This window comes from Triturus cristatus, chromosome 2_1 (genome assembly GCF_964204655.1).
Source record: "Triturus cristatus chromosome 2_1, aTriCri1.1, whole genome shotgun sequence".
NCBI classification, from domain to species: Eukaryota; Metazoa; Chordata; class Amphibia; order Caudata; family Salamandridae; genus Triturus; species Triturus cristatus.
Window position 1 is genome coordinate 256,997,745 of NC_140581.1, and position 24,353 is coordinate 257,022,097.

General features: G+C 44.3%; 1 protein-coding gene across 2 annotated transcripts in view; it reads right to left on the reverse strand.

Annotated features, from left to right (window-relative positions):
• AGXT2 (alanine--glyoxylate aminotransferase 2) overlaps positions 1–24,353 on the reverse strand; it is a 399,697-nt gene that overhangs the window by 38,373 nt on the left and 336,971 nt on the right. For both annotated transcript variants that reach the window (XM_085630974.1, XM_085630979.1), the window contains exon 12: positions 21,646–21,795. In XM_085630974.1, the coding sequence (XP_085487100.1) occupies positions 21,646–21,795 (150 nt within the window). The remainder of the gene's footprint in view (positions 1–21,645; positions 21,796–24,353) is intronic.

The following is a 24,353-nucleotide window of genomic DNA, read 5'->3' on the forward strand; positions in this document are numbered from 1 at the left end:
CATTCGCTCCACAACTGAGTTGCCCTCAGGCCTGAATGGAGACGAAAATTTGACTTGCACCCCCAAAGACCTCATGGCATCCTTGTACGCCTTAGAGGCGAATGCGGGACCCTGGTCAGAATGAAAGGTGCCACATGCAAAAATTCCCACAAAGACACGCAAATCCCTGATGACAGTTCGTGCGTCAGCACTGCGTTGTGGCCAAACCCAAAGAAAACGTGTGCACGAATCAACTGCAACCAAGATAAACTTATACACAGTATCTGAAGAAAACGGACCGCAGTGATCTAAATAAACACAATTGAATGGCTTATTAGAAATGTACAGCTGTGTTTGTGGCGGGCGTGCTGCCATTGAAGGTTTAATCTGCTGACAAATGTCACAAGAAAGCACACAATTACGGGTTTGTTTATATAACCCATGCCACCAGTAACGTTGCTGCAAGATAGAGACAGTCGCTGAAACACCTGCATGAGCCGAGGCCATGCCTTCGTGCGTGGCTGTTCAATGCTAGTCTGCAGTCCTCGTTGGGTATCAACCTGTCACCAAAGTCATTAATTCTCACATAGGGAACTCTACCGGAACTTAAATAAGAGTATTTTGAAGGGAAACCCTGTGGGTACTTACTTCCCTTCTCTGTAGCAGCTATAGCTGCCAAGATGTCATCATCAATCTTAGTCATGGATCTTGTAACTGCTGCAACAGAATATGTGGCTACTGCTGTTTTAGCTGCTTCATCAGCCAAACTGTTACCGACCGCGTGTACTCCTACGCGCTGGTAGCCGAGAGTATGATTTACTTGTGTAAGAGGCAGACGTTCTTTAAGCTCTGCGACTCGAACCCAAAGCATTTTATGCTTAATTGCGCTGCCTTTAGAATCACGATAATCATTCGGAGACCAAAAGAATAAGTTGTCATTAAAAGACTGAACACAGTAGTATGAGCCACTTACAATCAATGTAGTCACATTAGGATCAGAAAACTCCCGTGCTAGCATCAGAACACGCAGCTCCGCTAACTGGGCGGTACAGTCCCCTAGTGCCTGCATGTGCACAACACTGGACTTAAACCCACCGTTCACTATGGTAACTGCCACTATAGCACATGCTGCCGAGTAAGAATGTTTTGATCCAGTTGCCGGTTGCGCAGAACCGTCGGTATAAATGAGACAATGGTAGTCCTCGAGCGGGCGCATTTACAGAGGAGCAGGATGAACAAATTCATATTGTAAGAACTCCTGAGTTTGCAATGAGGAGTCAAAGATATAGGTGACATCAGATTATGTCAACGAAGCAGCCCATTGTATCCAACGCGGATGTAAAGCTTTTGAGTTTGGTACACTGGCTTTCGTCACAGCTTCAAGAGCAGGATATGGTGTTACAACCATCATGCGTTTTCCTTGCGCCTGTTTGCGTTCCTTCAGGATCGCCATCTGGACTGCAGTCAATACTTTTTCAACAGTTGAAAAACACAGTTCAGGTGAAGTGTACAAATGTGACTTGTAAGCAATAGGCACTGTGTCACCTTCATTAAATGTCAAGTAGGTGAAACCCACTGCCCCTGGCACAATTCTTATCACCAGGTTTGTGTGGTTATCACGCGTTGACAAATATTTAGATTCAAGAAGATCAGACTGCAAGGATTGCAGAATAGCTGAATGCTCCAGGACCCAGCAGGCTTTTCTAAAGGTAGGTTGTATCAAGGCATATAGCGCTTGATACGCTGGGCATAATCGGGAATTTAAGTACGTCCGAAGTTTATAAATCCCAGCAAAGATTGCAATTTTTTCAGGGTTGTAGGAGAGCGCAAACATGCGCATTTCTCCAAGAAGTGAGGCGCCAGGCCTCTATCTTCATTATTGAGCTCATAGCCCAGGAACAACACTGTGTACTCTGCAATGTGTGATTTTGCAAAGTTAAATTTGTAACCGTAGTCCGCGACAAAACTTCAGCCATAATTCGTTGTCCGTGAGATAAATATCATCAACGTACGAGTACACATCAAGGTCTATGTCGTCTAACAGAGAGACAACACGTGCGGAAAAAACTCCTGGGCTGTTTTTGTAGCCCATGGCCAATCTTGTAAATTGTTTTTGTTTGCCGCCCAAAGTGAATGCTGTCCATTGACTACTTATAGAGGACAGATTGTGGCTAAAAAAGCCATTGGAAATGTCAAGTGTAGTTTTATATTTTTTACGCACAAGACTGTCTACAAGACCGGAGCTATGGGTATTCTGAACCGCACAGTTACGACAATGAGAGTTCAAATGTCTGTAATCCAAAACTAAGTGGTACGACCCATCTGGATTGGTTACTGTAAAAAGAGGGTTATTCAACGGTGACACATATTTCTCAATCACTCCTTAATGCTCTAATTGTTCAAGAATTTCAGAAACGGGAGCTTTTGCTTCCCGCCGGAGGGGATATTGGGGTTGTGGCTGTGGCATAGACCGCAATGGTATCTCATGAGGCGGAGAGGTTTTATCTCAGCCCACCTGAGTATGGTACAGAGCCAGTGCAAGCACCAAAGCCCACTCTTTCGCAAAATCCATTGCTTGCTCCTTGGCTACGTTGTGTGAAAAACTAGGGAGGATTACCTCCTCTCCCCGCGGAGCGGCTTAAACAAAAGGCGGGGGCCAATCTGCCTCAGCTACCAAGATGTCATATGAAGAAGTCAGATTTCCCCAAAAAATCCCTTTAATAACATGTTGTATATCACCTTCAATTAAAATTAAAATTTCATATAATCTGTCAGGGGGAGACACTCGGGTGTCAGCAGTTTCTACTGTGATGAAAGTGTCAGTTGCTGTCGCCTCCAGAAATGGACGCAGTGCTTGCCGCACTATTGTAACCTCCGCTGCGCAGTCTAGCAGCGTTAATGCCCAAGTTAGATTCCGAAGGCGGGTTCTCACCATTTATGGCATATCTCGCTGTTAAAGCAGCAACTTTCTTATTCTGAAATGGAGGGCGTTGATGAGGAAAATCGTCCTGCTTTCCCTTACCGTCAGTCTGACGAGGTTGATCGCGTGCTTGCGGGGCACCTCCACCGGCTTGTGAGCCTGATGTTTCCTGTGAAGAACGAGGAGAACGCTGATCAGGGACCTGAAACCTGTCAGGAGACTTAATTCTTGCGCGGTTGCACAAATCATAAGTGCGCTCAGAGGACTCGGGTACCGTTGACGCAGCACGTGACCCATGTTTCAGTTGTTGCTTCCCCTGTTTTTTATTTTTCCAATTCTTTTTAGGAAAAATAGGACGGTCGTCTTTATTAGACTGCGCCATCTGAGTTTGCTGTTGTGCCGGTATTTTAGCAAAAGGTTTAAAACCCAAACTATTGCGTCCAATGGTCTTATAGGCATCTGCAATAATTTTCGGTAACTCTTGGGGTTTCTCTTCCTCTGGGACAAGACGCAAAGCATTAGACAACTGGAAGTTAACCGCATCCCCCTTGACGTTCGCAAGTATGAGATCAGCAACTATTTCAAACACTCTGACAAGCCTCATCCCAAACTCCACCGCCACCTCCAGCCGTGCTCATCCTGAACATGCTTAATCATGGAGGGCAGCACAGTCATAGAAGGTGTGCCATTACGCTTTGGATACACTGCTGCGAACACTTTACCCCAATTCTCACAATCTGTTACCTCTGGTATTAAGTCTTTCTGCAAACTTATTGTTAAGATCTTGTGGTTCTCCACAGGAGAGGTATTTGGAAATACCACTTCCAGCTGGTCAAATTTCTCAGCAAGCCAGTAAGGTAAATCATCCTCATTAATGCTAGATCGTTAGTTAAAAATAATATCGCTTTCAATGAGTTTGTGTCTAGGGTAAAACCTTCCTGGGTGTTTGTAACGGAAACCTGGGCCTCGGATTCTTCCGGCCCGGACCTCATAGACGCTATCCCCGAGGGCTATGCTCTTGCAAGATTAGATCGGGTGGGTTGCAGAGGGGGTGGGTTGGGGATTGTACACCAAATCTCCCATGCCTGTCGTACCACTCTACTGTCAGCTCCTTCTGATCCTTTCCAGGCCCTACACTTTGTGATTACTTCGGCTTCTTCCCTTCCCTTAGTTGGTATTTTAATTTATAGACCCCCTGGACCTAGAACGGCCTTTAGTCAGAAACTGCTTAACATCTTAGAGCCGTATTTTGGGTGTGAACACTTGACGATCCTTGGGGACTTTAATTTTCATTTGGAGGATTTGGATTCCAAGGACTCCCTTTCTTTGCTAGACTCTATGTACGCGTGTGGCCTAAACCAACTGATTAAATTTCCCACTCATCAGGCTGGTCGGGGAACAACCTTTACAACGCAACTTTTACAACGCACTACACTTACAACGCATTTTTTACAACGCACAATCCATTACAACGCATGACATTACAACGCATGACACTACAACGCATTTTTAAAAACTACCTTTACAACGCATTCCATTACAACGCATACTACCATTACAACGCATACCATTACAACGCATAATATAGTAATTTTTACCCCTATACTATCCAACACTTACCCTACTGTTGCACCCCCTGGAGTTAGAATAGTAATTTTTACCCCTATACTATCCAACACTTACCCTACTGTTGCACCCCCTGGAGTTAGAATAGTAATTTTTACCCCTATACTATCCAACACTTACCCTACTGTTGCACCCCCTGGAGTTAGAATAGTAATTTTTAACCCCTATACTATCCAACACTTACCAAACTGTTGCACCCCCTGGAGTTAGAATAGTAATTTTTACCCCTATACTATCCAACACTTACCCTACTGTTGCACCCCCTGGAGTTAGAATAGTAATTTTTACCCCTATACTATCCAACACTTTCCCTACTGTTGCACCCCCTGGAGTTAGAATAGTAATTTTTACCCCTATACTATCCAACACTTACCCTACTGTTGCACCCCCTGGAGTTAGAATAGTAATTTTTAACCCTATACTATCCAACACTTACCCTACTGTTGCACCCCCTGGAGTTAGAATAGTAATTTTTACCCCTATACTATCTAATACTTACCTTAAATGCAATTTAATATTATGCGTTGTAATGGTATGCGTTGTAAAGGTAGTATGCGTTGTAATGGAAATGCGTTGTAAAGGTAGTTTTTAAAAATGCGTTGTAGTGTCCTGCGTTGTAATGTCATGCGTTGTAATGGATTGTGCGTTGTAAAAAATGCGTTGTAAGTGCATGCGTTGTAAAAGTGTGCGTTGTAACGACATACATCCGGCTGGTCACACCCTAGATGGGGTCTTTTCAAATGACCCCAGGATTTCGACGGGCCAACCCATTCCTTTGGTCTGGCCCGACCATCTGGCCGTTCCATTGGAGTTCCAGGGTTCCCCTGCCATCTCTAGGTCCTTCAGCCATAGCAGAAGAGAACCTAGACGTAATCTTAAGGCGATTTCAAAGGAGACCTTGGTGCCGCTGATTCCTAACAATAGGTTTGTCAATGTGAGAGATGTTAATCGGGCGGCCTCCGATTTCGACTCCTTTCTGAGTGGGGCAATTGATACTTTGGCCCCCGTCACATTGCGCTACTCGGCCAGAAAGACTCCTTCAGCCCCCTGGTTTACTGATCCCCTGAGACGCTTGAGGCAGGATTGTAGGAAACAGGAGAGGGAGTGGAGGGCGAGCTGGGACTTAACAGAACGGGAAAAACATAAGGTCTTTCTCAAAAAATACAAGGCGGAGATAATCAAACATAAGCAGGATTACTTCGCTAAAATAACTAACTCTCTCACGTCCCCCAGAGACCTCTTTCGGATTGTTGATTCTCTGTGCTCTCTGCAAACTCCAAATCCCACTGTGAGCTCCCAAGATCTCTGCGATAGGATCGCTCAGTACTTTCATTCTTAAATTGCGGATATTTATTCCACTTTGGAACTACAACGGGCCTCCATGCCCCCCACCCCCTGTCTTCGGGACATCTCGGGGGCCGAAACTGAAAATCGGTCTGCTAAGGCTAGTCTGTCCTGTTTTCCTCCGCTTGACATAGTCCAACTTGATAGGCTGCTTAGTAAAACCAGATCAGGCTCACCCCTGGACCCCTGTCCGCTCAGAGTTTTTAAGGATTGTAGGGATGTCCTATTGCCCCCCCTTCTTGAGATCATGAACAGGGCAATATATGAGGGTGTGTACCCTGCCGTATGGAAGAGGGCGGTGGTCAAGCCTCTTTTAAAAAAGCCCTCCCTGGATCCTGAAACTCTGAAGAACTTTCGGCCCATTTTGCTGCTTCCGGCACCTGCCAAAATGCTCGAAACTCATCTTAACGAACACTTGATGGCTTTTGTAGATGGGCATGGGCTTCTCGATCCAGCCCAACATGGTTTCCGGCGGTCCCATAGCACAGAGTCTGCCCTCACTGTTGTGTTAAACAATATCCGCACGGAGGTGGACCAGGGCCATACTACTCTTCTGGTCTTACTTGACCTTACGGCAGCCTTCGACACCTTATCCCCGGTGACTTTGATAGCCCGCCTGAGGGAGATTGGGGTGGAGGGATCGGCCCTGAGCCTTTTGGCTTCTTTTCTGGATCAGAGAGAACAGAGCGTCAAATTAGGCGAATTCTTATCCCCATCCCTGCCTGTTCAATGTGGGGTCCCACAGGGTTCGGCTATCAGCCCTACCCTTTTCAATATCTATGTGGCCCCACTAGCCAAGCTAATAAGATCCTATGGGATGGTGGGGGTCTCTTATGCAGACGATACTCAGATTATGGTATCCCTCTCACACCCGGACGACTCCTCTGTTCTCAGCTTTAGAAACTGCATGGAGGCAATCTCTAAATGGATGATACACAACTCCTTAAAGCTGAATGGGGATAAGACGGAGGTTCTTGTCTTTGGTGGTGGGAGTGACCTTTGGTCTGATAAGTGGTGGCCCCCTTCGCTGGGACTGTGCCCCTCTCCCATCTACTCAGCTCGTAATCTGGGGGTCCTGATTGATCCTTTGCTCTCTATGAACCTACAGGTAAACAGAATGGTGTCGACTTGCTGGGGTATCATCAAAATCTTAAGAAAAATAAAATATTACCTCGCTCCCTCTGCACGCAAACAAGTCGTAACAGCCCTGGTGTCCTCACGCCTTGACTATTGTAATGTGCTTTATTCTGGTCTAGATAAGGGTTTGGTTCAGCGACTGCAAACTGTTCAGATCGCGGCTGCCAAGTTTGTAACGGATGCCTCAAGGCTCTCGTCGGCTACTGCTGTCAGGAAGAGCCTTCATTGGCTCCCTATCTCGGCTGGGATCACTTTCAAGATCCTTAGTCTTACTTATAGCACACTTTCAGGCCAAGGAGGGAGAGGAATCAAGGATCTCCTGGTTCCCTATGTCCCCGCCAGAAATTTGAGGTCCTCAGATAAGAATCTGCTACTGGTACCCCGTTTTAGGAGAACCAGGTGGGGAGGAAGGTCTTTTTCCTATTTGGCGCCTAAGCTTTGGAATGCTCTTCCCATGGAAATTAGAGCCCAACCATCAGTCCCCTTGTTTAGGAAGGCTTTAAAGACCTGGCTATTTGTTATGGCATATCCGTGAGCTGGCTTCTGTGTTTCTGATCATATTGATAGGCGCCTTGATGCCTTTGGGCTTAGTTTGCGCGATATAAATTGCCTTTCATTCATTCATTCATTCATTCATCCTTATTCTGTGGTCGCCTGCCCATAACCAAATTAACCATGACGGGACTAATAGACATCCCGACCGGGCCAGCTGGTTGTGACGCAACCCCAGGTGCTCCCATCTGGAGATTGCGGTAAACGTATTGTACTAGAGCCCATGCACCTCAATTAAGGAGGTGTGCAAGACACGCAATTCGTCTACAGTGGCTGCTAGATAACGTGGATGTGGTGTGTACCCGGCCCAAACTGGCTAAGTGGCCCTTGGAATCGACAAAGGGCCTAACCGGAGTCACGGTGTGGGGGAGGGCGCCATTAAACCAAATACGGTGTTGCCATACTGTAATCGGAACTTCGAGAGTCGTATATGGCTGATACGCTACAGGTATTGCAGTGGGAGTGTATGTATGGAACAAATTATCATCACCGTTCACTGCTGGAGACGTTACCCAAGAGTAAAATACCTCAAAGTGGAAAGCCGGATTGGCTCCAACCACAAAAATTTGTGCGATGCCTGCGTCTAGCACTCCACATGCGGCCAAATGATGACTGACTGGCGTGCGGCTATGCGCCACAATATCGACTTCAGCCATACGGAATAAGAAAAGCAAAACAACTCAAAAGCGTGGCAGTGCAACAGGTTCGTAATTCATATGAATGAGAAAACCTTTTTATAATATCAAGCTGGAATAGACCTATAAAGTATCAATATAGGTAGGTTATGCCATCACCACTGTTTACTGGAAAACGGGAGTGAGGGTATTGTGGACAAGTAGAAGCACTACTAAAGCGTCTGGTAAATAAGTGCCACACCAAACGTTAAGGGCGCCATGTTGCAGGGATTCTGCTCATGCACAGAACTATGCGTGGGAAACCAGGACCTCGGCGTATTGTTGTGTACGAAAAAAGCCACCTCAGTGCCTAGAACCCAAATCCGACTAGCAAAAGAGTCTCATTCATTCTCCGTACTACAGCGAAGCTACCAATGATTAGAGAACCTAGAACATGCGACTTAGTAAACTCTCAGGAATATTGGGAAAGAAGAACACTCTCGTTCACACTCATACTTGTCCACAACGTGAGTAATCAGAGACACTGTATAGTTTAGAATGTTTATAGTTTAACTAACGTGCTCTAAGGTGCTGTACTCTAGCCAATACGAGCAGCATAATGCATAAGAACAATATAATAAGCATTGTTACAAATTCCATATAGCACAAAAGGGGAAATCATATTATAATGACAGTGGAAACAGGACTATAGAGCCTTTTACCACCATCCCCGTGCTCATGAGTTAGTTTAGAGAAATTATAGAAGACCTCTGGGCTTTGTCAGTGAAACCCCATTCCTACGAGATCAGATGCAATGAATTACATCCTAAGCTCAGCACAGCTCTTCTATGTTGGAAAGCTTTTCTCCAAGTGCCCCTCTCATGCATGGAATATCATATTGGAAAGCACCCAAGTTTCAGTTGGGCCACTGCGCTTCATGTTATGTCTATGTGCGTGGGACTGACCAAAGTGAATCAACAGTATACATTGTTATTCGACCTTGAACACACTGTGCAGACAGAGAGCACGGTGTCCAGATGGATATGTGAAAGGTAGACAGTTCTCATGTGAGGCAGTGCCAGCTAAGTATTTCACGAGAACAGAGCCATGTAGTGTCGTGTGCAAAAGCGGCAGAATGGCAGCCAAGCATATACTACTTATGCTAACTTAGCAAAGTCTGCAGTTATCCCCATTTCCTCACTACAATGGCTACCCGACAAAGGGCTTCCCAGCATAGTCTGGTCTGGCTAAAGTGAGAATAACTGGGGTGACTAGTGGAAGAGATTGTTTTTTAGTTTCTTTCTAAAGCGCAGGAAGTTTTGGTCCATTCTCAAGCGCATGGGCACCGAGTTCCAGAGTTTGGATGTGCCAAAAGAGAAGGAGCAACCTCCACATCTAGCTCTGCTGATTCTGGGAACAGTAAGAAGACCATTATTGTTGGACCTAAGAGCCCCGTTGGGCTGGTGAGGGGTAATCAACTGATGAAGGTCCTGTGGACCTCCTTTGTATTTTGCTTAATGTGAGATGCAAAGTGCCGTGAATTGTACTCTGCGATTTATGGGCAACCAATGAAGTGATTTGAGTGCTGCTCGTGCAGATTGCGTTTTGAGAATACCTAACAGTATTTGGACAGCGGTGTACTGAATTTGTGTGCTGACATTGGAGTGCACAAATAAAGTGAGTTGCCATAGTCAAGATGGGAAAGGATCAATCCTTGAATCACAATTCTTCATGACTCCATCAGGATTAATTAGGCACTGCAAGAATGCAAAAGTAATCTTGGCCACCATTGATTCAGTGGAAGTCTGAGCCCAAACAGGGGCTGCAGGAGGGGGGAAGGGGGAGAATAGCGGGTGGTGTTGCACAGGGGGGAAATATATATTTTTTAAAGAAGCTAAACTTACCTCGACGGGTCCGCGCCATCTCTGCTCCTGATCTCCTGCCTCCGACAGGAACAGGAAGCAGGCAGGTAGGATCGATCCCCTAAGCCAATCACAACGCAGGAATGGCAGCGTTGTGATTGTTCTGAGCGCCGTGACATGGCACTCAGCCAGGGTCTGGAGGGGTGGGCATGTTCTCCATGCAGGCTGTAATGCAGCCTGCATGGAGAACAGGGAAGTGTGCATGACTGGTTTAGGTGGCCCGAGAGGGCCGACCAAACAGACATTGCGCACTTTGGAGTGGGCAATCCACTCCTCCCCTTCCCTGCTCGGAGAGCAGAGCAGCACCTCCCACCCGCCCGCCACAAAGAAGCAAGACACGTCAGGAAGCATAAAATGCTAATAACTTAAAGTTATTAGCATTTTATGTTTCTCTTCTTTACACTGCTTAAAAGAAGTGCTCCTCCGCCCCTTCCTGGTAGGGCCTAATGTGCTTCCCAGTATTAAAATGTATTGAATTTTGATGTTTAGCCTCAGCTGGAAATTAAGAACCTGAATTTTTTGGCCCTGAACATGCACCTGAATTTGCGTGTAGCAAAGCATTCCACCACGACAATTCATCAAAGCTCACATGACATATTCATTAACGTAACCCAACACTATTGTGACTTGTACGTTATCCAGTAAAATGAATTCAAACTCTCCTGCAAAAGTAAAAACATGCAGACGACCTCAAGAACTTCACAGAAGAAGCACTCACAGAAGAAGTGACATTTGTATTTGATTAGGTGATTTTCCACAAATCTCAAGATGTTGAGCCAAGACCCGCTTTGAGCCTGTTTCCCCCGTTGGCTGCTTTAGTTGCACGAGCCCTGCTCCTCTCCTAGGAGAGGCTGGAAGAATGCAAGTGTTAGGAAGAGGCAGACAAAAGCAACACCCCTGTGGCCATGGCAACCAGAAAACGAATCGCATGGAGAAAGCAACAAAACACAGAGTCCTTGTGAGCTTAATCTGGCACTTCATCTGGAAATAATGATCCCTCGAACCCCCACCACGGCTGGCCTTTGCACCTACACCGCCCTGTGCAGAAATCAAATTTGCCTGGCCTTCCTTGCCCGCATTTGGTCCTAGATGCCCCAACAACTTGATAAACGAAGATATACAGAGTGCAAACCATTACCTGCAACGACTTTTTAAATGCTGCTGTTGTTGCATCCTGATACTTGTAGTCCTTTATTATAGTGAGGACAAACACACCTACAAGTACTAGAATGCAGAGAGGCTCCGAATAGCTTCATAAAATCCTACTAAACATCTAACACTAATGTTGTATTCACAAACGTTATTTGCCCAGACAGAAGTTTAGAAAACAATAATCAGGGGTTCAGGGGCTCCCAAATGAGACCCTCCCTGCCTGGCTCTCGTCTCTGCTCCGGAGTAAAATATGGCAGCTGGAATGGTGGGAGGCCCTGGGCGATTACCCCCCCCCCCGCCCTTATTTGAATCCGCCACCCCTCGGCGTATTCATGCAGATGCCAAATTGTAGTTGAGGGGCAAAGAGGGCAGAGGTGTGACGGAGCTGAGAGGGAAGGGGTATCTTACACAAGTGTGCCTGCAGCATTTATAAGAACAGATTAAGTGTATTCGCAGTATGTGCTTACTGCTGGAGGCGGGTCAGAAGGAGGGCGCGGAATGATCCGCGTGCAGACACTCTACGTGTCTCGTGAAGGCCTGGCCCTGGGAGTGGGCCCGGCTCGCACATGATAAAACCGGCCCTGCTCTCCACCTCACGCCCCTGGGCTGATTGCCTTGATTATTGTTACATCACAACAACATGCCCATATAATAGTAGCAGAAAGGAACATGAATATTCCATAGGAAAAAATACCCGCAGAGACAAACTAAAAATAGACGGGTATAGTGATATATTACACAGGTGTGAGAGGAAATGAATAATAATAATGTAAATCCTGTGGATGGCTTACTAATTTTTTTGGGTGATAAATCGCCGGAAACGTAAGCAACACAGCACTACTTTGTCCGACCTATTCATAGAAGAGACTTAGTCAGAGAAAGAGCAGAAGAGAAAACAATAACAGTAAAAGAGCAGAGAAGAAAGAGAATATGGGGAGAAAAACTGAAAGTCCAGGAGTTGTACTGCATAAATCAGTTTGGGAGAGTCAACATGTAGAGTCACTGCGTCAGCTCTGCTGGGGCCAAATTTACTTATAGGAGTCAAGCAAGGACCATCATTTCTGGGAGATTTAGGGTTACCCTCTATCAACATCTGCATGGAGTGAGCACTCCTGAGATATGTGGCCCAGGCCCACCAGGTGTAGAATGAAATAAAGTCAAGGTGTTTCCAGTCCACCAGGATCACCTTTATAGCTATACTTAGCAAAAGGTCTAAAAGGGCTACATAGAGAGAAAGGATTACTGAGTGCATGGGAACCCCGTATAAGCGACATGAAATCTAACTTAATATTCATATGGACATTTTGGGATAGTTGAGATCGAATTGATTCCGAAAATGTGGTAAGGCATGGGCTTATGTTCAGGTTCACCTCGTCCATTTCTACAAGACAAACATATGTCAGTGTCTGAGAGGTGTAAATGAAGAAAATTGTCTGGATTCCAAAAAAGAAAAAGAGAAGCAAAACGTCTTGTTTGGGTAAGAGACAAAATACGTTTGTGGCAGAACAAATTTTGGTCCATGTCGCCACGTCTGTGAGGACGGGAGGTCAATTAGACGGGACTGAAGGTATTTAGCTTGTATGGGAAAGAGAAGTGACTTGCGGAATGCGGAGTAGTTTGTAGAGCCTTGATGAAATTGGACCGAATTTGAGAAATTGACGTAGAAAGAAGGCAAGCTGCGGAGGCTGCAGAGGGGTCAGTTTAGAAATACCAAAGGAACCCCGGACAGCCAAGAAAGACGATTGGTAGTTGACCCAACTGTGCAGTCTGCACCCTCCTTCATTAAAGTCCAACCTAAGGTTTTCATGAGCAATCCATTGTTTCTTATTATTCCATAAGAAGGTGGCAGTGATTTTATCAAGGGAAGAAAAGAAAGTCAAAGATAGGTGTAAGGGGAACATGCTTCATAGGAAATGAAAAAGTAGGGTTATCATCATTTCAAGAGTCTCCATCCTACCCCACTACGAGATGTATTTGGGTGAGAAGTGGATAAAAGATGCTTTGTTTCACTGATGTTTTTTTAATTGTAGGTGATTGTGTCAATAGATTGCTATACCTAGGTATTTTAAATATTTTGTTTGCCAGAAAAGACCCGAGTTACCAACACAGATAGGGTGGCAATGGATATTAAATATAAGCTTCTCGGTTTTATCTCAATTAAGCGTAAATCCAGAGAACTTAGAAAATCATTAATGATAGCCAGTGCATCCGGTATTGCTAGTTTAAGATCCTCAGAGAAGACCAGGATGTCATCTGCATCAGCCGTTATATTAAAACAAATATCACTGAAATAGAAACCTCGAATATCATGGGAATCGTTGAGCATATGGAGGAGAGGGTTTATAGCTAAGAAGAACAACAAGTAAGATGACAACCCTGACGTGTGCCCTGTTTCAGGTGAAATGAAATGAGGATTTCTAAAGCACACTACTACCCATAGGTGTCTAGGCGCTACCTTCCAGAGGGCGGACCAACGTGTGGAAAACATCAGAACAGGGTGTATGGTGCAAGTAAGTGATGGTAGTGAGCAAATTGTTAAACAGCCAGATTTTAAGGGCCTTGCAAAAGGTAAGCAGATTTTTTGAGTCAGAGGCATTGAATTCCAAAGCTTGGCAGTGGCTAATGCAAAACTCTTGCCTCCCCAGGTGGCTCTCCTGAATTTGGGTACAACCAAATTAGCCTGGGAGGAAGATCTTAATGTCCTAGAAGGGATGTATTGTTGAAAGAGTTGTTTGATAGATTCAGGACCCACAAGATGGAGGGCCTTAAAGGCTATGCATAAAGATTTGAACATCACCCACTTTCTAACCGGGAGCCAGTGTAGTGAAGGGAGAGCCTTGGAGACCGATTGATATTTCGGTATTCCTAAAAGCAATCTGGCTGCTGCATTTTGGACCATTTGGAGCTTGTCTAGAGCTTTCTAGTGGGCAATCAAAAAAAGCCCATTGCAGTAGTCAATTTTTAATAAGACCAGAGCAGTAATCATTGCTTTACGTTGAGGGATGAAAGAAACAACTTTCCTAAGTGATTTAAAAATAAAGAAACATGACGAGGTGATGGCATTGGCATGTCCCAGAAAGGAGAGTTTTTCTTCAAATTGGACTCCCAGGTTTTTCACCTTAGACACAGGAGTTGGGAGCACACCCAGTTCTTGAGGCCACCAGCTAGTGGACCAAATTGATTGCTGATTGCCAAACAGCAACACTTCAGTTTTATCTGAATTCAGCTTCAGACAATTTCTGGACATCCAACAGCCAATCTGTGACATGCAGTTGTGGAAATGTTCTGCCGTGCTGTCAGGGTTTCCTGTGACTGACACTACGATTTGGGTGTCGTCAGCATAAGACACAACAGAGAACCCTAGGCCCTTGTTCATCGAGGCTAGTGGGGTAACATACAGATTTAAAAGGGTGGGACTCAAAGCCGACCCTTGTGGTACCCCACAGGGAAGAGTAAAAGCGGTGGATCTGTGACCGTTACATTCCACAAACTGTGATCTGTCAGTGAGAAAGGATCTGAGGAACTTGAGAGCTGTACCTCTAATTCCTATCTCGAACAGGCGTTTGATAAGAAGTTCATGACTGACCGTTTCGAACGCTGCCGAAATATCTACCAAAATTAGGGCAGCGTTCCCTCCTTTATCTAAAGTTGTTCTAATGTTTTCAGCAGCTGTGATCAAGGCTGTCTCAGTGCTGTGTTGGCTTCTGAATACAAACTGGGACGAGTCCAGTAGATTATGATCCTGGATGAATAGAGAAAGCTCGGTGTTTATGGCCTTCTCTATCAGCTTGGCCAGAAAGGGAAGTCGGGAGATTGGCCTGTAGTTGTTGGGGTTATCTGCGTCCGGATTTGTTTTTTTTAAGAGAGGCAGAATTGATGCAATTTTCCAATTTTTGGGAAAGTAACCTAGGTGGAGCATTTAGTTAAAAGTCACTAGGAGGTGTCCAGGGACTATTGCAGGGGCGAGTTGTAAACCTCTAGGGGCAGAGGTCCAGCAGCAATCCTGATTTAATTATACTAAACAGGTTGGTTACTGTACCAATTGTAAAGTTAGGAAAATGCCCAAAGAGTGATATTCCTGGATAGAGAGAGCACTAAGAGATCGGTTTTCCGAAGAGTTGGCTTCACTGATGGGACTTTCTTGCTTTGGGCCCATTCGAAGCTGCTAACTTTGGGTTATTGTTCAAGCAGATTCCTACTGGATTTCCGCTAGAAGTTAAACCATTAAAAATAGCCTCTACCTTATTTTTGAAGAATGTAGCAAGTCTGTTACAAAAGGTGGCATCCATATTAGGATTCCTGGCTGGTAGGGGGTTGCTTAGCTTGAGCACTGTAGAAAATAACTCTTTGGGAGTGTTCAATGCTGAGTTAATTTTATTTATAAAGAAATCGGGTTTAGTTTTGGTCATCAGATTTTTATAGCGTAATAGTTCTCCCTTATAAAGATCTTTATCCTCAGTGCTATAATTCAGCCTCCACTTTCTCTCTAGTCCTCTACATGACTGTTTGGCCAGTCTGAGCTCTTCATTGAACCATGGTTCAGATGGAACTGTTCGGTTATTATTGCCACGTTTAGTCGGAGCTATACTGCTCATGGACTCGCTTATCCATTGATGATAGTCATCAGTAGCTTGATCAGGATCATGAGATATTGGTTTATTAGATTCAGTTAGTGTCCTCGTGAGTTGGCCTTCCGAAATTAGGTGCCAAGTTTGGTAGCTGGAAGTAGGTGGAATCATAGGTTCCTCCAGATTGTGACGCTCTGAGTTCAGCTGGAACATTACAGCCTTATGGTCTGACCATGTTAGCGGTAGAGCGGGGGAAACATGAATAAAAGGACAATCTGAGAATAGGCCATCAAGGGTATGGCCACCAAAATGCGTAGGCTTGCAAACTAGTTATGACAAACCTAACAGAGCCAGAGAGGCTATAAGATCCTGAGTGTCTAAGTCATCCTTATTCTCCAGATGAAAGTTAAAGTCACCAAGGATGGTAAAATCATAGGAGTTAGCCTTAATGTTCCATGGTGATTAGTCCAGATTTAGAAACGTATTTCTGGGGCCGGGGGATCTGTAGATCAAGGCACCATTAAAGGAATAATTATTTGAAAGAGCAATTTTGAAAACCAATGCTTCGCAACAAGGATGGGGTAGAGGGTCGAACCTAACCATGAACTTGTCTTTAAAAACAATAGCTAGGCCACCGCCTTTGCTCCCTAGGCGATTTAGCCTAATAGATGAGTAGCCAGGAGGGGTGGCCGAGACCAGATCTTGCCCTGAGCCTGTAACAGCCCATGTTTCAGTTACAAAAGCAAAGTCAATATTTGCCTTGTCTAAAAAAAATCAGCCATTTCCATAGCATGTTTTATGAGTGAGCGTTCAACAGAGTGCATTTTATTGTTTCTGCCATGCCTTTCCGAGTACTAGCCACAGAAAGGCTTGGTGAGTGGGTCTTAAAGCCCTTGAGTCTGAGAGAGCAGACAGGCCAAGTTTGGCATCCTGTTGCATCTCATGGGGACAACGTGGGGCCAGAGCAATACCGGGCTTTAGAATTGAGGGTGAGTAGCTCTACCCTACTAAAGGGAGCAGAGGTTGAGCCATTGATTATAATTCTGGCTGAGGGGTTGGCGTATAGCGCCATGTTCCTTTTTAGGTAGCTGTCTCCAAGCTTGTGACAATACAAAATGGCCATGTAACCTTCTCAAAGCCCTTTTCAGCATCTAATGTGATGGAAGCCAAAGCGTGGGACTGTGAGAGAGAAGCCTTTTCAATAATATGACAAAAGTACGAATGTTATCACTAGCCCACCTGCCTTTTACAAAGCCCAACTGAGACGGGTGAAACAGTTTAGTGAAGTTCCAAGCATCTAGCAAGTATTTTGGCATTGATCTCTGCTCCCATGTTCATCAATGAGATAGGCCTGAAAGTTTCAGAAGAGAGGTCCTTCCCTTCTTTGAGGATGATAACAATAGTTACTTCAGTCCCTAAAGAAGAGACAAAATGAGACAGTGCCGCCTTCAGCACGGTAATTTAAATATGAGTACACTTTTTATAGAAGCTGATTGGAAAGCTGTCAGGCCCATGTGCTTTACCATTTGGGATGAGTTTGATAGCCTCTAGAATCAATTTTTGGTAATGGGTTTCTCTAGTTGGAGTCTATCTACTTCTGCAAGTTCTTTTATGGGTAGGGAATTAAAAAACTCTAGACATGACTCTATAGAAGGAGGATTATATGGCATACAGAGGGATGCATAGACTTACCTAAAACTATCTAGAATGTCACGTGTCAGTTTTCAGTGCACCATAAAGATCTTTAATTGAAGATATACATTTGGCATTTCTTTTGAATTTCCTAGAAAGCAGTCCGAGATTATGCTGTTTTATTTAAATAAAATAATCTCCTTTCTGTGGCTGTTTCTATAGATGCACACGTTTCTCTCCAGTTTGTTATATTCATACTTGAGAGAGATGATACAATGTTGTGAGAGATGATACAATGGTGGGGTCTCTTGTACGCTTGAATTCGAGTTCTTTTTCTTTAATTTGTTTGGATAGAGAGTGTTAAGAACTAATAACCTCTCTGGGATTTTTTTGCCATGCGGTCCATAATGTTAACCTTAATGGTACATTTTAGCCATCCCAAAAATGAAGGGGGAAGATATAGGGGCAGATTTACAAGCCCCTTGCGCTGACAGTTTGTCACTTTTTGTGACGCACTAGCAGCGCATTTCTCTGCCCCATATTTACAAGGACAGGAAAAGCCACCCTCCGTGGCTTTTCACTGTCCTTGTAAATATGGCCCCTTTACATGCAGCACTTTGCGTGAAAGGGGCGTTCCATGGGTGTTGCTGTGGGTGTTCCCACGCAACACACATGGAACCAAACACATTTCCAGATTTACAAGAAATTGTAAATCTGGAAATGTGTCAATTTGCTACGCCACCCCAGGGGTGGCGTAGCCAGGCGCAACAAGGAGAAATGATTTAATTTCTACTCGTTTTTCCTCTTTCGCATTGAAAATGCCTGTAGTGATTGTTTTTGTGCAGAAAGATGCCACTTCCTGCACAAAAGCAATCCCCCCATGGCACCTCGTTTTTCCTCTTTCAATGTGTGCTGCATTCTACAGCACGCATTGAAAGAGGAAAATGCCTGTAGTGTTTGTTTTTGTGCAGGAAGGTGCCACTTCCTGCACAAAAACAATCCCCCCCCATGGCGCAGGCATCCTTGCACCATGGTGCAAGGGTGCCTGTGCCGGCGCATAGCAGCTGTTTTCTGCGCCAGCGCTGGGAGAGAGCACAGGAATGTGACATATCAGTGTTGCAGTGTGGCGCAGACAAAGGGCTTGCGGTGCTGCGCTGCGGCACTTTCTTGTATATCTGCCCCATAGAGTTTAAATTAAACAAAATAAAACCATCTTGTTCTTTCTCGAGGCCCTCTAAATCCTGCGCATGCTCAAGTATCTCAGGGTTCTCAGGATTCACACATACGAAGTGGTTTTTAGGTTGTGTTGTAAGAATCTGAAGAGATACCGTGATTGGAGCATGGTCAGAAATAAGGATCCGTTCTATTGTGGGAGCCGCGAAGAGTGCAATTGAGACGGCTCAACCGGTATATAATCATTTGGCGAGAACGTGTTGTGTGAGGGAGAGAAAAAGGAAAAGTCGCTTCCTGTTGCATTATGAAGTCGCCACAGATTTGACAAACCATGGGAGACGCACATGCTACTCATGCTCTTATGTGCCGGGGCTGCTTATATGTACACACACATTGCCTATACAGTATGGGATCCTTGGGGAGGTTGATGTCACCTCCAAGAATCATATGTGCATTAACGGGAAGTAAGGACAGTTTAGTTGATAAATTGGACCAAATTTGCGGAATGTATCTGTTAAGGGCATAGATGTTGACAGCATAAACTTGAGTGGCACTGTTCTGTAATTGTGTGATTAACCATCTACCCTCATCATTGTGCTCAGCTGATATTATCAAAAAGTCTTGAAGACCCAGGGATCAGGGTAAGCACACCATTTTTCTTTGCTGCAGCTGCGGAGCAAGATAAATCCGCTATCCAGCCTTGTCTCATAGATAACGCTTCCCTATATCCAATTTGTGTTTCTTGCAGGAAGAGTAAGTCACCCCCCCCCCCAAGGATTTACAAAATCATGTTTATTTTAATCTCTTCACTAGGTGATTTAAATCCTTGATGTTCAATGAAACTACCTTCAGAGCAGACATTAACGGATTGAGATATTTGGTATTTCTTTGATGCTCCGGCAGCATAAACCGTTCAATCAGATACATGAGGTGATGCAAAGCATCTCTGCATGGCTTTGCATGGCCTCATAGATAGGGCTATTAGGAAGGGTTGATCCATGTGAATTTCAGAGTCTATACCAAGCGTGGGATGATTGTGAAGAAATAGTACATAAGGTGATTAGAAACCCATATCAATCATCACAGATTGATTGTATCGAGCATGTAGTAGCTCAGACATGGTGAGTGTTGAAAGACACTGATTTTGTAAGAGATATTAAGAATTACATGCAGGTATCGCAATTGGAAAGTTGAGATGTGGGCGGCTAAATTTAATATGGTAAGGTCTCCCTCATGACAACACTGCAGTATAGGGTAGGTACAGTGAAGCCTTGCTCCATGGATAGGGAGGAACTGTTACCTCATACAAAGTTCAAGAAGTGGTGGGCAGTGAGACTTATCTCTGATACCTCCGGTCATCTGAGGAGTTGCCATGGGCTGTTATGGATCACTGCGGTCCAACTATCCTTTCCTGCCGCGGCCCAGGCACACCACATTGCAGCTTCGTGGCCAAACCATGGCATAGCTGCAGAATCCACGCTAGTCGAGCGAACATCAAAGTCGAGTTCTAAGGCAGTGGAGGACACCATCTCCGATTGCCTGTGTGGTCGTTGCTGTGTAAGGTGAGAGTTCTAAGCCACCATCCAGGAAGGCGTCGCCATACCACGTCCTCTGTCCACCACCTTCCGAGCTCCCCACACTAGTTTCGGGAGCTGCGGTTTGGGTGCACCTCAAGTCAGATTGTTAAAACTGGTCACCAATCTACTCAGCCCAACTTAATACATGCTGGGTTCCGGAGAGAAAAAAGAAACTGCCATTTGCTCGACCTCCAAACCACACAGAACAAAGCACCAAGTTGATTCTGTGTTGCAGATTTACCTTTGAGTCTTCAAGTCAATGCATTGTAAGGTGCTTACTGCTGCATAGAGTTTCTCAGCACAAGTCCTGCCTGCAATGCTCAGAGATGCTGCTTCTACTCCCTCTTGTTCCCACCCAGAGTTGTGAAGTTTACAACAAATAGTGGTGAAGAAGGACCTTTTTGCAGATGTGGGCAGTGCAAAACATGTCTTAGATGTGACAATGAGACAGTGTTTTGTGTTTCTGTGATTTATAACCTTTCTACCAGCTGAATTTGTCTGAAACATACTGTGTTTTCTAGTGTATTTTGCTTTTTGTAAAATAAAGGTACTGGAGTGCAGTAATTGCTTGTGGCAGACACATGTAAAGTGCATGCAGAGCAAAATAACAAACACTTTGGTTTTATTACATGCCAAGCAAATGTATCCTAGTAACTCATCGGGGTAAACCACAGACTGACACAAACTTAATCACATGTAGGGATCCCTGTAATTGTTCCACGCAAAATATCACTTTGTAAACAAATTCCAGGCATGCATTCTGGACTACAGTCTATAAATATTTGCAAATGATTCAAAAATAAAAACCATGGTATTTCTTGTGTAAACAGAAGTACATAGAAACAATGCATTTATGTAATAAGTAACACGTTTTACCCCTTCGATGGATTCCTCATGGCATAAAAACGATGGGCCCGATTCACAAAAGTAATCTGAGACAAAATCCTAAACTTACTACTTTTGGTCTTCACAGAAGGCATTTAGTAGTAGTAAAGGTCGGATTCCTAAGTTTACTACTACTAAACTAAGACAAAATCCTAACTTTACAACTTTCGGTATTCACAAAAGGCATTTAGTAGTAGTAAAGTTAAGAATCCTAACTTTACTACTACTAAATGCCATCTGTGAATACCAAAATTAGTAAGTTTAGGATTTTGTCTCAGATAAGTTCTGTGAATCGGCCCCACTATCTTGTATGGAGCAGAGTAGCACAATAGATGTGCACTTGTGAAGACTCACCATTGTGATGACCTCATTGTGTGGTGTGCATGGTGAATCATGATCACGTTTCAATTACTCTTTTTTTAACTGGAACTTCTCTGGATGCGGAGTCATTATGCGACTTGTGTAATGATATGCATATTGGTGACTTTTGTGCCCTATGAAGTTTTTTGTTTGTTTTTGCTGTGCTCACCATTTAAACCCTGCAAACCATGCTTAGTGACTGACCTGATCTGTCACCATTTCAATTCCCATCATTAGGCCCTTTCCTCGGACATCTCCAACAATTTCAAACTCGTCTCGCAACTTGGCCAACTCCAACAAGAGGTAGGTTCCAACCACTTCACTGTTCTTCTGCAAGCCGTCCTCCTCTATGGCCTGGTGGGATGGAAAGACATAGACAAGACAGATCATGTCAGGTATGCCTGACGAACAAGGAACATACATCTGAATGGAACACGTGATAAACCCACTCAGGGTCCGAGGATATTCTTTACTTTCACTTAATTATAGTTCATTTTAATTTACAAAAGATATTTAAACTTACAAAATGGAAAAAAACGAAAACATTGTAGAAATCATTGCCCGGCCTTTGATCATGTCATCCTGGAATGTTTGGCAAATGTAACAAATGACTAGCGTATAGATGTGGGCAAATGAGCAAAATTATTTCTTAAAAATGATGTATAAAAAGAAAGCAAGAACAGAAAGAGCGAGGCTGCTTAAGAAATAGAAAAGATCTGAGACTAGAAGATTTGGGGCCCGAAGTATGACCATTCCATTTGGTAGACGTCAAATTACAATTTTATGCGGCTCGCAATTTCCGGCTCACACAATGGAATGTACTAATGTGTCGATTCACAATGGGGTCGCAAATGACCCATCTCATCAATATTCATGAGGCAAGATGCAATTTGTATTTGCTACCCATTGAGAATGGGCAATAACACAGGGATGGTGGCCTGCTGGGTACAGCAGCCTACCATGTCTGTGTTTACTTTTTAAATTAAGCCACCTTTTTTTCCAAACGCAGACCGTTTTCCTTAAAGGAAAACAGGATGCATTTAAACAAAAAAATGAAAGTTTTTTTTCCTTCATTTTTTAAGGGCTGGCAGTGGTTTCTGGGACCACCGCCTGCTCTTAAAAAACGTTTTTGCTGCCAATCACAAAGGGGAAGGGGTCCTTTGGGGACTTGTTTGAAAGTGGCTTACTACCTACTTGAAGAAGGTGATAAACTGCGATTGTTTTGCAGCTGCATTTGATGTCGCAAAACAATTGTACATTCCCTGCGGCTTGCTATTAGGAAGGGACGTGCTTTGCACGTCCCTTTCTAATAGCGAATCACAAACCCTATTTTGCGAGTCGGTAATAGGTCCCGCCTCGCAAAATGGGGTTTCTACAAGTTACAACTATTTTTAGTGGTCGCAAACGGCCTGATTTCCTATTTGCGACCATTAAAAATGGTCGTATAGCTGGCCATTGGAGACTTAGGATTTCTTTATAAAAACCCCAGTATTCCTGATGGGTCTCAGACGGTAATCGGCCCTACCAGGATTATTAGTTCCTGGGGATCATTGCAAACATTATCCAATCAGGGGAGGGGGAGTTAGAAGAGATAGTCATCCATTCATCTTCCAAGGTATATATCGTAGATCAAGGGGGAATGGATCACTTGTAACCAAAAATTAGCGGTTCGTGAATCTGGGTGTGAAAATATTAACACCTAGATAGGTGTTAATGAGAACCCTCAATAGCGTATTTTTGAGTGGTATGGGCGGTTCTGGGCGGTTTATCTTGATTCTCCGCCTTATCAATACGCATCAGCATTATCATTGGGTCTCTTTTGTCATGCTGCCTCCACCTGGAGGGAACCACTGTTTCTTGGTAGTGATCAGGAATAATTGTGAAAAAGTGATAATAGTGAGGTTAAAAATGTCGTCCCACACTACCTTGAAGAAATAACAATTTATTCTGGTGGGCGTGTGGGTAGACTATTAAAAAAGAAGAAGTGGTGCTACAGGTTAGATTATGTAACTTAAGCACTGTGGGTGTCCGTATCAAAAGGTCGACATGTTTCTGCCCGTTCAGTGCCCCAGGAGGGGGTCGTGGGGCATTCTTCAGGACCTATTAGTGTGAGCTGTTGTTGTACAGTTCAAGTATTAGAAAAAATGCTGTCTTCAGACAATATGATAGATAGCAACGTCTCAGAAATTACTGTTACCTGTGAAGAAATGAAATTGAAAACTAAGAGACAAACAATGAGGAGAAAGCCCCAATTTTGGGGTGGTAGTAGGCTAAAAATAGATAACAGAGCTAAAATAATGGACAAGCAAAAAATGGCAATTCTTATTGATACTGTCAAGCAACTTATATAATGGCAAATCTCTGATATACTGTGGGATTATAGTAGCCAAGGAATGATATATCTATGTGGGCGGTACGATTGGCCGATCACATTTCTATGATATGTTTCCCTTGGTTTATCGAGTGATTGGAACGAATATGAAAAAAATGAAAAAAATCGACAAGATAAAATAAAGGACAAACGTTCCAGTCATTCCGATATTTGAACAATCGCAATACAAGCAGACCCCAACGTTAGATAGACAGAGGCAGATTACCTTGAGACGCATCCGATTTGCGGCTTTGCCGTGGCAGCGTCACTATCTTGCCTGTGTAAGTAAAAACGGGGGAGACAGGGAGGGGAAAGGGAGTGGGAGGGAGGTGGGGGGATAGGGTATTATAGATACCGTTAGTTTGTAGAGCTTCAGAGCGGTTTTGTTGACCACCGACGGGATGTGTCTTCCGTACCTCAGTTTCGGGCAATGCACGACTTGTGCTGACGCTGGCAGGCAGGGCTCGTGGAGAACGAGATCCTGTGCGTTGTCGGTTTTAAGCTCCGTGTATGGAGAGAAACTGAAAAAAGACTTGTGTGT